Genomic DNA, 13,382 nt, shown 5'->3' on the forward strand with positions numbered 1-13,382 from the left:
ATGGCTCTTCTTATCATCTGTCTGATGCTGGGTTCAAACCAACATTTCTCTCTTTCCTTTTCTCTCCCTGGAAACATTCCCTGCTTTCCTACAAATGACCACCTGCTCAGGTCAAAGGCAGTCAGGACTGCCTATAATTTATGAAGAGTAAAGATTCCCCACAAACAGTTACACAATCTTGACTGCTCACAGCGCAGAATGAGCTGATTAGAGACCGCAGTGGCCTGTATAACCCACATGCCTCCCTCCAGACTCTCTTTACCTTCAGAGGCTCCCCCAATGGATAACCTTACAATTGCCTTCTACCTCCCCAGTGAGGTCAGCTTTTGGGAGACTATGGCAGGAGAGTAGATGGAGACAGGAAAATCAATTGTCCTTGTATGCAATATCCACTCACTCCTCCCTTCTAAATGATTTACATCCGGGCTCCTGGCTCCGGAATGGTCAGCTCTGGCTGTTGTGGCCACTTGAAGGGTGAATCAACACATGGAAGATCTTCCTCTCTGTCTCTTCTTCTCTGTATATCTGACTTCCCAGTAAAAAAAAATCTTAAAAAAATAAAATAAATGAATTATATATCATATATATATATAATTCATTTAAAGGTCAAGCTGTAAGGAAAAGACTGATAATCTCAAATGTTGGCAAAAAAAAATACTTTGCAGTGAAGAGAATTTCCTCTGCTTGTTACTGGCTTGCTGCTCTGTGTTGGTTGGCCACATTGGAAAACTGATTCCACCATCCCTAACAAAGTCATGTGTTCATCTACCTGATTCATCAGTCATTGCTCTGTGTCAGGTATGAGAAAACTGAATTCACTCATTCACAAAAATTTGTCCCAGAATAGGCCAAGCAACTTTAGTCATAGCAGTTGAAAACTGGAATAACACATATACCCCCACCTTCCAAGGAGCTTCAATCACAGCAGTTGAAAAACAGAGAAACTCATATATTCCTCCAAAAGATAAATTCCTGCATATTCAAGAATGGAACACTCCTCTCTAGTAAGAATGCATAAACTACCAATATATACAGCAGAATGATAATTTATTTTTTTAGCAACCTATGCTCTGTAAAGTAGAAATTAATAAAAATACATAACACTCCATTTACACATAGTCAAGAACTGAAAAAAAATTAACAAATGATAATAGAAATGAGAAGTGTTCATCTCAGGACACAGTGTGTTAAGCCGCTGCATGTGAGACCACTATCGTGTAATGGAACACCAGTTTGTGTCTCCACTGCTCATCTTCCAAACTAGCTCCCTAGTAACATGTCTGGAAATCCAGGAGAACTTGACCCAACTAGTTGAGGCCTTATGCTCCATCTGAGGCACTCCAATGGAATTCGAGCTCCCTGGCTCAGTTTGGTCCAGTCCTGGTCATTGTGGCCGTAGGGTGCGTGAACCAGCAGATGGCAAATCTATGTTATAGTCTCCTCTCTCTGCTGCTCTGTATGCCAAATAAAATATATGATGGTTTCTTTTTTTTTGGGAAAACAGAGTTTTCCTCTTCTAAAGAACTTGGAAAGGGACAAAAACCTTCTCTGGTAGTAGACACGCTCTTTATAGTGTTTAAATTATGATCATAATAGTATGGATACGTGTCTAAATTTATCAAGCATTGCACTCTATTGTTCATACCTTAACAGCACATTATTAAGAAATAAATAAGTAGATTGTATCAATAATGGAAATCAAATTCATAATTTCACTATAGAATTCAATCCAGAAATATACTACACAAAATAGGTATATAACTGCTCAGAAATCTACTTGAAATATTGAAATGTGAGATGGGCTTCATGACTGAAATGCACAACATCCAAATTTGGAAACAAATAAGCTGGAGTGGCAAGTTTATTGAGAAATAGCTGAGGATCGATCGCTCAATGAAATACGTGGACAAGCAAAACACAAGAAAATTCCTCAAGCCTGTTGCTGTCACTCCGTGATTCATGTAATGCTACAGACGGCATATATTATGAGATCTGTCATTCTTCAGTCTCACCAGCCAGCGTTCTGGCTCAGCTTTCAGACAGATTGATCAACTGGTGAATTGATTTTCTGCCAAGCAAACAACCTGCTCCCCTCTTTTCCTGCTGGCTCCTGGGTGAACCAGCATGCTCCTTGGGCAGCCTCGCAGGAGTGCACCTGGAATAGCATCTACACACGGGATTTGAACTTCCTGGGAAGCTCAGCTGAGGGCCTCTCAGTCTTGGCGTTCACGGAGCCCAGTCAAGGGACTTGGTTATTGTGAGTGGGTCCAAACAGGGTTACAGCCTTCGGAAAGATAAACCATTGGCAAAGTATTATTTTGTCATATTTTATAAGACAAGTTAGAAGCTCATGGGTTTTAATCCAAGCCAAAGTAATGGTAAGAATCAAGTGTCTTCCATAATCTACCCGTGGAAGTCTCAAGTCACAGCTCTGCACCTACTGGTCCTTGGGCACAAATTAGTGCATTGTCTTGGCATAATCCTGCTGGCTGATATTACAGATCTAGTGCTTCTGTTCAGTGTGTTTGCTAGCATTTCCCCCCATGTTTGTGTATTAGTGATTTTTATAACTTATAGAACCCACCACCCTTCCTCTCCTCTACTTGTGTGACATCAAGTAGAACAAATAGGTGGTTTTTTGTAATAGCTTTAAACTTGGAGAACTTCACATCACTCCGGGAGTTCAAACTGCTCCTGCTCCCTCGGAAAGACATGAGACATAAATTCCATGCTGGAAGCGACTGCTCATCGCTTTACACCATGACTAGAATGTTCCCAGTGAGCAAGACAGCAATGAAGTGTTGTCTGATTTTCTACTTGCTCACATGCTGACGGCCTTGGCTCACATTGGGGTTCCTGCCGCACGAGGCCTTTCCGACTGAGGACTTCAGAGCTCCACAAAAGGCAGGATTTTCTCCGAGTGGAGGCAGGGACCCCAAGAAGCAAAGGCCAGCTTGGATTCATGGCTTCTCTTTTTGTCCATACAGCTACTGTATTTTCACTGCAGGCACAGAGGCACAAGAAGGGCTGGTTCCTAGTTGTGGCTGATTCCACTATCAAGGGGAAAGGCTCCTTCTTATTTCTGGAGAAGCTGTGCCCTCTGCAGCATCTGCTCTGAAAGTACCGTGGATGCTGACTGAATAATGGATCAGTCCTGGCTCCTGCCCGGTGGCTTGATGACACAAGAACGTTGAATACTGGTTTATGTTCTGAGAAGATTCCAGGGCCATCCTCTTTCTCGAGTGCACTGTACAGTATCTTGGCTTGTTGATGACTCCAGCCTCCACAGGACCTGTTGAAGAGGCATGCACCCATGACATCAAGATTTCAGCAGGACCCAGTGAGTTAGCCTACCAGCTAAAGTCCTCACCTCGAACGCGTCAGGATCCCATATGAGTACCGGTTCTAATCCCAACAGCCCAGCTTCCCATCCAGCTTCCTGCTTGTGGCCTGGAAAAGCAGTTGAGGATGGCTCAAAGCCATGCGATCCTGGACCTGTGCAGCAGACCTGGAAGAGACTCCGGATTCGGGCTTTGGATTGGCTTAGCTCCGGCCATTGCGGTCACTTGGGGAGTGAATCATCAGACAGAAGATCTTCCTCTCTGTCTTTCCTCCTCTCTGTATATCTGACTTTGCAATAAAAATAAAATAAAGCTTTTAAAAAAAATATTTCAGCAGTAGTGTGCACCTGCTGAGGAAAGAGATGTGCCCACCCACTAAGCAAACAAGGATCTGCAAGCCCGTTAAGAGTTTCTCAATAGAGGGCAGAACTCAGTAGCTCCCAGAAAAGTAAGGATTGCATAGATGGAGAGTGTGGGGTCCAGGACAAAGCCAAAGCAAGAAGGGGCTCTCGCAGGTAAATGCTGTGATCAGAGGCTGAGATCCTGAGCTCTGAAGATGCTCTCAAGCAGGCTGGCGAAGCTGTAAGGTTTTTCACTACTCCTCAAGCACTTGTTTGCATAGCGAGCCTCAGGAACAAACTCAGTAGGATCAGCCTTTTTCCCCTGCAGGTTGTAGTGGATCTGGCCTTTGTGGAAGATGAGATATAGCAGCAGCAACATATTCACATCAGGGCACACCCCTGCCTCTTGACTTCCCCGAAGGCAGTTGCTCCGCTGTCTGCACCTGCCCCTTACATCAAGGCTACTCTGTGGGTCTCGTTAAAGTGCAAAGGGACCGCCCACCTCTCACACAGCTGTAGGTAGTTCAGCTGTAACTGAAACCTTCAACATCTGCCTAATACAGGATCCAGCGTTTGTCTTAACACTTTCCTTTCTTGCTTTCTGGAGCTCCTTGGACCCTGTGGCATTGCAGCGCCACCTTGTGGCCAGTACACGCAGCTTCATCCATGTGTTTACACAGGAACTAAGTAGTAACTACAGTTTTTGTTACTACAAAGAATAAAAATAAAAGTAAAGGGTATTTATAGTGGGGAAAAAAAAGCTCATTGTCAGAGGAATTATTTGAAACAAAAGCCCTGGGCAGCAATTGAAATCTTCACCTCTAGAAACTAATAGAATCAGAAAAAAAAAAAAAAGAAATGGGACCTAATTTAAAAGCATGCTGTTGTCTAAATAACTACAGCAGGAGAGATGCAAAATGAAAAAAAAAAAGAATAAAAATCAGTGTTAAGGTTGGAATGATGTAATCTTTTTTAAAGGAAACTTATTGATTTATTTGCTTGCAATCTAAAATAGCACAAAGAGAGGAAGAGACAGAGATCTCTGTGTGGGATGACTGCCCACACAACGACGACAGACAGAGGTGGTGCAGGAAGAGCCAGGGTCCAGGAATTCCACCAAGACCTGCCACTTGCATTGCACTTGGGCCAGCTGCTGCTGCTTCCTCAGGCTGTATAGCAGAAAGTTGAATCTGAAGTAAAGCATTCCACACAGTAACTTGGACTCATACACAGGAAAGAAGGGTCACAGATAACAAATGACCCCTTGCACCAGGACAACGGCCCGAGTGAAGCCTTACCATGAGCAGTGCTGTGTTCATCAATTACTGCCACACACCTGGCACAGACCCAACTTCCAATAGGAAGACAGAGCTGATGCTGAGCGGCAGATGACCTGAGATGCCGAGAGCAGAACAGTGGCTTCAGCAAGAAGAATGTGCTGAGAACCTCAGACCTTGCAGAGGACATAAGCCCCTGCGCTGCAGAGCCAGGCCTGCTCGCTGCTCACAAGCACATCAGAAGACTGCCGTGCCCACCTCGCAGGAGAGGCTGACCTCCATGCTGTTCCCCTCTGTGTCAAGCTACTCTGGGGACTCCAAGTACCCAGGGGTACTTACCCAGGACCTTAGAGCTAGAGCGTTAGCAGTTCTTCTTGGCCACTTCCTGTCACAGGATGATGGGCTTCAACCCTACTTCTTTGGCGGCAAGAAGATCAGAGCTTGCCCTCCACTGAAGCTCCCTCAGAGCTGCCAGGACACAGACGGATGAGGTTTGTGAGCAGGAGGGAGCTGGCAGTGCCACGCTGTGGCTAAGCTGCTCGCACAGAAGTACACAGCTGAGTCCCCAGGCTCTGCAGGCTGGATGTTCAGGGTGGATGAAGATCCCTGGGGCCTCTTAGCAGAGAAGCGCTCCCCAGGCATGCCTGACTCGTCAAGAACTTCTTTACGGTCGAAGTAAGTCATGAACTGCAGACCTTGCCCTGGGGTCTGCCGGTACCAATAGAGAGTAGCATGGCCCGACTCTGGGTCACACCTGAGAGTGACATTCTGACCCCTCCCTGTGACCCTGTGCCTGGGGTCCTGGGAGACTCCAGCGTCCGTGTGGTCTGTGGAGACAAAAGTCAGGACAGAGGATAAAGGCAATTGAGTTCATTATTCTGAAATTCAAACATGTGCACATACAACACACACATGCACATACATATGAGGACTCACCTGCCCCCAGGAGACTGAGGGCCACCCAGCAGAACAGCCAGTTGCTCATGGCAGGGCAGGGTGGAAGCTCTGCCAAGTCAGGGCCTTAGTGGGCAGGGGCAGAAGAGGAGGAGCCTGCCTGGGGGTGCGACACAGCGTAGAAGGAGGTTTGCATCATTCAGAAGACATCCTGTGTCTCCCAGTTTCTTGTGATGAGGGTGTCACTGGATTCTGTGGGAGCAGAGCCTGCCCTGAGTTTGTGTGTTGAGAGGATGTGACTATGCAGCGCTGTGGATCACTGCTGGCACACAAGTACATAGAGGTCTGTGAGGGGGCAGCCGACTTTGCGGTGAGCAGGAAGTTCTCTGTGCTTGGTCTAGATGCATTATACCCATCAGGGACTTCTCCTTTATCAGTGATGCCTTTGCCCACTGAGTAATGAATCAGCTTCAGGCCCTGTCCTGGGTCCTGGCGGTACCAGTACATGTCACTGTGGCTTGTATCCTGGACACATGTCATTGTCAGTCTCTGTCCTGTCTTTAGGATCTGGAACATGGGCCTCTGAGTGACCCCTGCATGTGCTGCACCTGTAGAGGAGGAAGATGTTAATATTGTAGCTCCAGTGCAAGGGCTTGGCAATGGGGCCTTGAGAGCCCCTCCTGGACGCACCTGCAAACAGGAGACAAAAGGCTGCCCAGCACAGGAGGCTGACACTCATGGTGGGAGAGGGCAGGACAGCTGGCCTTCTCGTCTAAATGTTGGCAAAGGGAGAGCCTAACACAGGATTGTGTCATTCTGAGACCAAAGTCTAACTGCCTGGGAACCAGAATCTTCCTGTCAATCAAGGAAACGCCTCTTTGCACAGAAGGTTCAAAGTAAATGTACAGATGAGCAGCTTAGATCAGGAAGTGTTCATGTGAGTTGACACAGGTCCTGTAAGTTTTCTCTGACACCACTGTGGAACAGTTTGTCGGTCTATGTATATTTTATTCCTATGGTGACATCTGTTCTCATTAGCCCACTGGTTTTAGCTACTAAAATATTCCTGTAGTCCAGAATCTTAAGAAAAATCCTTTTAACTTGCTGGTGCCTTTTCACTTTACGTCCAAATTGCTCATTCAAGTATCCTTTCCTAACATGCCTACTTGACAATCCTTTTCATGTCCACTGCTTGTATTATTCACTCCTCATCTGGACTCCAAAGCTCAGTAGTAGGCTATTCATTATTAAAGAGATCATGTGCTTCATTTCTGGTCAATTCCCTGACAGATGGGCCACTTGCAATATGTAACTCAGACACTTTCATCTCTGCTCAGGATATGTGCTTCCCCAAAGGTAGTGCTTCAGCCACAGAATCAGCTCCCACTGGTGACTGCCCCGCTTCGGCTGATGATGGCTGTTCCTGCATGCAGAGGGTGTTTTGATACAAAGGGGTATGGGTTATGAGTGATGTGCAGAGAGCTTGCAGATTCTAGTGGAACAGGGAGTGCTGTTTCTGTTGGAGACAACACATGATAGGGAGCATTCCCTTGTGCAGAATGCCCAACACCCACTAGATAATAAATACAAAGAACTTGAAATGCCATATCTTACAAAATGGAATCTCAGCCTGCAGTGTACACAGGATTAGGTATAGAAGGGTACTTTGGAGCACCCCTTCTGGGGTAGCCCCATGTTTTGAACAGGTGCTGTGGTCTTGTTGGTCCTATCCTTGAGTGACAGAGATACCCAGGTGTCACTTTTCAGAACATTGACACCGGTTTTCCTGCACCCTGCAGGACCCAGGCTCTCACAGCTGTGTCAGCTCTGAGGTTTCTCCATACAGGGGAAGGAAGTTTGTGCACAGAAGGCCAGGGACTCGGCAGGGCTGTGCTAAGCTGCTGGCACAGAGATACACAGCAGAGTCCTCCAGCTCCAAGGCACTCAAGTTCATTTCAGAGCTGTAATTACTGAACTGGTGAGCAGAGAACCTGTCAGGGACGTTTCCTTTTTCACTCTGTGACCCTCTGTAATAGTCAAAGAGGAACTGGATGCCCTGTCCCAGAACTTGTTGGTACCACAGCACACGCTCATGTCCAGAGAGAGGGGAACATCGCATTGTCACTTGTTGCCCTCTTGCTTTGATCAGGTGTCTGGGCGTTTGTGTGACTTCAGTGTCCACTGGTGCTGTGGGAAAAGCAGGTGGAGATGAGCACAGGAGAGAGCCTCATGCTGTAAGCTCTTGTAAAACAGAGAATGAAGAACGAGTGAGCTCAGGGTGGGGATGCTCTCCTTGTCTTCAGACTCACCTGCTCCCAGGAGACAGAGCATCACACAGGAAATGAACCAAGATTCCATGGCACAGCAGCAAAATGTGGTACTGGTTCCTCTACTTAACATTGCTCCTCTGGTGTAAGACCTGAGTGTTTTTAGTCCTCTTCTGATTTGGGGATCGCCCTGTGATGTCACTGTTCTGATGCCATCTTCTTCAGACCTCCTGAGGTTCAGAGTGCCCCCACGCACACCAGACTCTGCACGGGAGAGCTGCCTTAGGGCAGCAGCTTCTCTGATGAAGCAGCTGCTCCACAGACTGCACTGTCCTAGGCACCAGGAGCTGCAGCTCCTTTCCTTCCTGCTGTCTGCAATGCTGTGTGCAGGATCTCATCCAACTCGTTGTTAGCTGACTGTGATTAAATCCCCAGGGACCAGATCTGCAGCCTGCAGGGCCATGGATACTTCGTGTTCATCCTTCCAGATCCACCCTGCCTTCAGAGGTTAACCCAGTGGATTACATTAACTCGATCTTTTTCCCTCTACTCCTCAGTGAGCTCAGCTTATCGGAGACGTTGGCAGGAATGTAAATGGAGAGAAAACCAACTGTCCTCGTTTATAACACCCATTCATTCCTCTGCTCTCAATGGTTTATATTTCAGTTACTTTTCTCTACAATGGGCACAGCAATGTAGTTGCCGTAGTCAGCCTTATTCTAAAGCCCAGTCACCCGACTGCCCAGGGACCCACCCCCTCTGCTCTTCATTGAGGCAAATGTGAATCAGAGTTACCCACTTAATGTTAGCCCTTACCCTCCCACACCTTTGTAATTAATATGACTATTCTCTCTGAATGGTGCCAAAATCATAATGGAATTCACGAAGTGAAAGAAAGCACTGGCGACTTTATTTTGCCTTTGGAAATAACCAAAGTTCTAACGTCATAGAATCAATATTGATGTCACCAGAAGCAATGACAAATAAGAAGCATGCAAGCAAAGTGTGACTGGAGAGCGAGAATCTAAGAGAAGTGCTTTCCGACTCCTTTCTCAAGAAGGCCTCAGTAGGATGTGTGTGCTCTCTACTCACGGTAGACACTGGAACTCCCTCCAAAAGCACCTCGCAGGACTCAGTCTCTGCCGCTCAGTGCTGCTCCTCACTGCTTCCTAAGTCACAGGGGGTAAGCCTAGTTGCTAGCTGACAAGCAATTCCTGTGTCAAATTCAGATATGATAGGACATTTTCAGCCTCTCTGGCTCAGTAGCATCAGCCCCTCTCCTCTACAGGCTGTTGCAGAGTGGGACTGCTGTGAGGGGGAGCTGAACCTGTGCAGCTGCCACTTTTTAACCTTAACCCTTTCTACCTTAACAACCAGACTTACTCCACACCTGGGTCACATGGGAGTTGAAGCGCCACCTTGTGTCCAAGATATAAAGTTTCATTGTTATTGATCCTACAATGTCTCAAGGAAATAGTCAAATAATAAGATTACCTTCAAGATAAGGCCAGATTTGCGATTAATGAAGTAACGTGGATTCCGAGAAAGACATAGGATATACGTGCTTAAGCACTGGGTGAGGGATCAGCATCTGATATTAAGTAAATTTAGGTGAAATAACGAACTGCCAGAAAGGTTTTTACAATGAGTAACTTGCATGGTACTGGTGTATTGTTTTCAGATGATTCTGGTGGAAGCACAGAAGGAGTGAGGTCTAAGGATGGATGGATGCAATAGTACCAAGTAGGGCTGTAATGATGCCAACTCTGCTGGATCTTAAACTTTACTGTCTCTGTACCCAAAAGAACCATTTCCTATTGCGAGGCAGGAATACTACTGTGAAAAAATAAAAATCTCAATTTCAGAAAATTCTATAAACACAGAAATCTGGGGAGCAATTAAAATCCCCAGTTTATAGAAATCTGTTTTACTCTGGGGAATAAAAAGAAATTAGAGCAGTAACAAAAGTTTGCTTTATTTTACGATGGTCCAGGCACAGTTGAAAATGAAAACTGAAAACAGCAGGAGGCTTAAGCTAGACAGCTCACATGAAGTCTCATGGTGAGTGTTGCATTCATCATTTACTGTCACAGGACTGACACAGGCCTAACTTCACATAAGAGGACGGAGCTGAGGTTTAGCTGCAGATGGCCTGCAGGGTACCAGGAGACCAGAGGCTTTAAGAGGAAGAGCGTGTGAAAGTTGGACCTCAGATTTTGCTAAGCACACCCATCCAGTAGTGTAAGGGCCTAAGTGTGTCCATGACTGCAACTTGTGGGAGTACAGCAGCCCCAAAGCTAGAAAGACTGCCTGTCCCCACCCTGCAGGAGAGGGTGACATTGCTTACGAGCTTCACTGTGTGGAGCTTCTCCAGGGACCCAGAGCAACCAGGGAGCTCCTCACATTCACAGCTGGATAGCTCACAGTTCACCTTCATCACTTCCTGTCAAAGAATGACTGGTTCCAAACCTGTTTCTTTGTCTTGATGTGTGAAGATCTAGAACGCCCTCTGTTTAACATCTTCAGAACTACCAGGATATGGAAGAATGAGGTTTGTGAGCAGGAGGGAGGTGGCAGTGCCACAGTGTGGCTAAGCTGCTGGCACAGAAGTACACAGCTGAGTCCCCAGGCTCTGCAGGCTGGATGTTCAGGGTGGATGAAGATCCCTGGGGCCTCTTAGCAGAGAAGCGCTCCCCAGGCATGCCTGACTCGTCAAGTATTTCTCTCTGGTTGAAGTAAATCATGAACTGCAGACCTTGCCCTGGGGTCTGTCGGTACCAATAGAGAGCATCATGACCAGACTCTGGGTCACACTTGAGAGTGACATTCTGACCCCTCCTTGTGACCCTGTGCCTGGGGTCCTGGGAGACTCCAGCATCTGTGCGGTCTGTGGAGACAGAATTCAGAAACAGAGAGGAAAGCAGTTGAAGTCATCATTCAGATACACTCCCATGTGTGTGATACAACATGCAACTACAAGCACATAACAACATACATATATGCACACACAACACACAAACCTACATGGGCGCACACAGTGCACAAATAGTGAAATATCTTCCTGTCTGAGGACTTACCTGCCCCAAGGAGACCCAGGGCCACCCAGCAGAGCAGCCTCGTGCCCATGGCACATCAGAACAGGATGGAAGCTTCCACAAGATCAGGGCCCTGGTGGGCAGGAGCAGAGGAGGAGGGGCCTTCCTAATCCTCAAACATGAGAAAACCAGCAGTGGTTTTCATGGTGACTTCACTTCCTCTGTCAAGCCCCATGACATCACAGGAGTCATGTTTTGTGTCCTTGGAATGACTGACTTAAATACTGACTTAATTATTTGCCAGCTCCCTTTCAGCCTCATCAAAGCATGTGTCATCACTGTGTTCCAGGGCTGTCTGGATAACGGGGCCTCACACGGAATCTCCGAGTCCTTTCTCACTGGACGGTTGCTGCTCTGTCTGCTGTGTCCTGTCAATGGCGCCGTGAACACGAATCAGGGTGGCTGAACTCACTGTCTTCTCTGAAAGGCGGGGTCTCTTGTGCGCACCCCCTTTCTCTTAATCGGATATGATCAAAATGAAAATCAAATTCAAAAGATTTCTACATATATCACATCTCATTCTTTTGGGATCCTCTTCCATGTTCTCAGATAAAATTTTGATGATACATCTCAGTGGAAAATTTAGGTTATTTTTTTTTTCTTTCATTTTATCCCTGAGAAAATATTTAAGACGATCTGTCTCTATTTTAATTGTGCAAGAACTAGTTAATATTGAATCCTAGGAAGTACCTTCTTCATCCACTTAGGAAAACTCACTGATGTTGTCTTCCTATGGTCTCTTTCCAAATCATCAATGACGTGTAGTGCATACACAACAGGACATGATAAAATGCTGTGCATTATCTAATATACTAGATGTCTCCATCATTTCCATTCTGTCCTTTAATCTCCCTTTCATATTTTACATTTAATTGTCTGTGCTCTTTTGTAGATAATTATTCAGCTTTATATTTGACAGTTGTGTTCAATCTACTATTTAATGTACTAGTTTTATTTTACAAGACCACCTATTGTCATGGCACACGTGATTAATTTAGTTTGTGATTTGAAGTGGTCGTTCCTTGCCATTTTCATTCCTTTTATAGTCACTTGGACATGTTTTATTTGGCATATTTCAAATCTTTCTTGTTGTGCTCAGCATTTCTTAATTGCATTTTGTTTTAATAATCTTATTCTTCAGAGAACATTTGTCAAACATTAATGCATGGAATTTTCAAAAGCCCTAGAATGAGAGCACAGACTATCAAGTGCCCATGGTTTTGCAAGTATCTCCAGTCTATTTCTCAAATGCAGGAGCCTTCCAACCATCTGCTACACTGTGGGATCCTAAATAATTTCACAAATTACTTAGTAAGTATTGTAGAGTGTTCTTAGGGCAGCCTTATTAGCTGAAGACTAGTCTCTGATTACCTTTCTCCTTTATGCCATCTCCATCGATTAGAACTTACAGTGTCTTATAAACATATTATTTTTCCAGGCGGAAACATTCTAGTATATATAGTTGATATAAAATTCAAAATCCAGTGGTGCTCCCTCTTCCCTTTTGCTTTCTAACCCCAAGCTGCAGTAAATAGCCCCACTGTCAGGATTGTATTTATAGACTCTGCACTAGTTGACAATCAGCATCCTGCGTGTAGTTCTTAACTTTTCCTTTTGTCATGGTCATCTAAACAGAGAGCATCAAACCTTACCTTTTCACAAATCTCCAGCTGCAAACACATCGTTGCACTCAAGTGGCAGATCTCTAGAATGTTCACACTTTGTATGGCTGAATTTTCTCCCTGTTGAACAATATGATTTTTCTCATCTCCATCCAAAAACCACCTCTCAACTTTCTATCGATTTTAACATTTAATGTGCACTTTAAAGTGGAAACGTAGCAATTGTCCATATTAAGAGTTTTCAAAATATCCTTGGAACTAATTATGCAAAAAAAACACAATGTTTTTTAAAACAATGTTCATTAACATAAATTTGTACTCATGTTATTTGACTTCATGTTGTATATTTCCTATTTTTCTTCCCATTGTTGATTTTTGCATTATGGATTTTCATTTAACATGATGTACAGTAATTGTGTTTTAGGCACTATTATGTACAGATTTGAAGATAAAATTCAGTATGCATCTCTACTTTCAAATAAAAGCGGACTCCCAATGAAACTGTTGTATATATCTTAACAATAGGATGCAGGATTCTCTGCCAT

General features: G+C 45.2%; 1 long non-coding RNA gene and 3 gene segments (V, D, J or C); all 4 read right to left on the reverse strand.

Annotated features, from left to right (window-relative positions):
• LOC121170947 overlaps positions 1-13,382 on the reverse strand; it is a 171,482-nt gene that overhangs the window by 119,354 nt on the left and 38,746 nt on the right.
• LOC121170958 lies at positions 1,853-3,411 on the reverse strand. The gene is made up of 2 exons (XR_005886071.1): positions 3,371-3,411; positions 1,853-3,292 (listed from the first exon to the last, which is right to left on the reverse strand). It is a non-coding gene; the product is annotated as an uncharacterized LOC121170958 (long non-coding RNA).
• LOC121170957 lies at positions 5,344-5,996 on the reverse strand. The segment is given in 2 exon segments: positions 5,344-5,786; positions 5,896-5,996. Coding segments are annotated over 2 exon segments (414 nt in total).
• LOC121170955 lies at positions 6,049-6,648 on the reverse strand. The segment is given in 2 exon segments: positions 6,049-6,461; positions 6,544-6,648. Coding segments are annotated over 2 exon segments (462 nt in total).

This window comes from Ochotona curzoniae, unplaced genomic scaffold (genome assembly GCF_017591425.1).
Source record: "Ochotona curzoniae isolate NIBS_2020 unplaced genomic scaffold, NIBS_Ocur_1.0 scaffold_2476, whole genome shotgun sequence".
NCBI lineage: Eukaryota > Metazoa > Chordata > Mammalia > Lagomorpha > Ochotonidae > Ochotona > Ochotona curzoniae.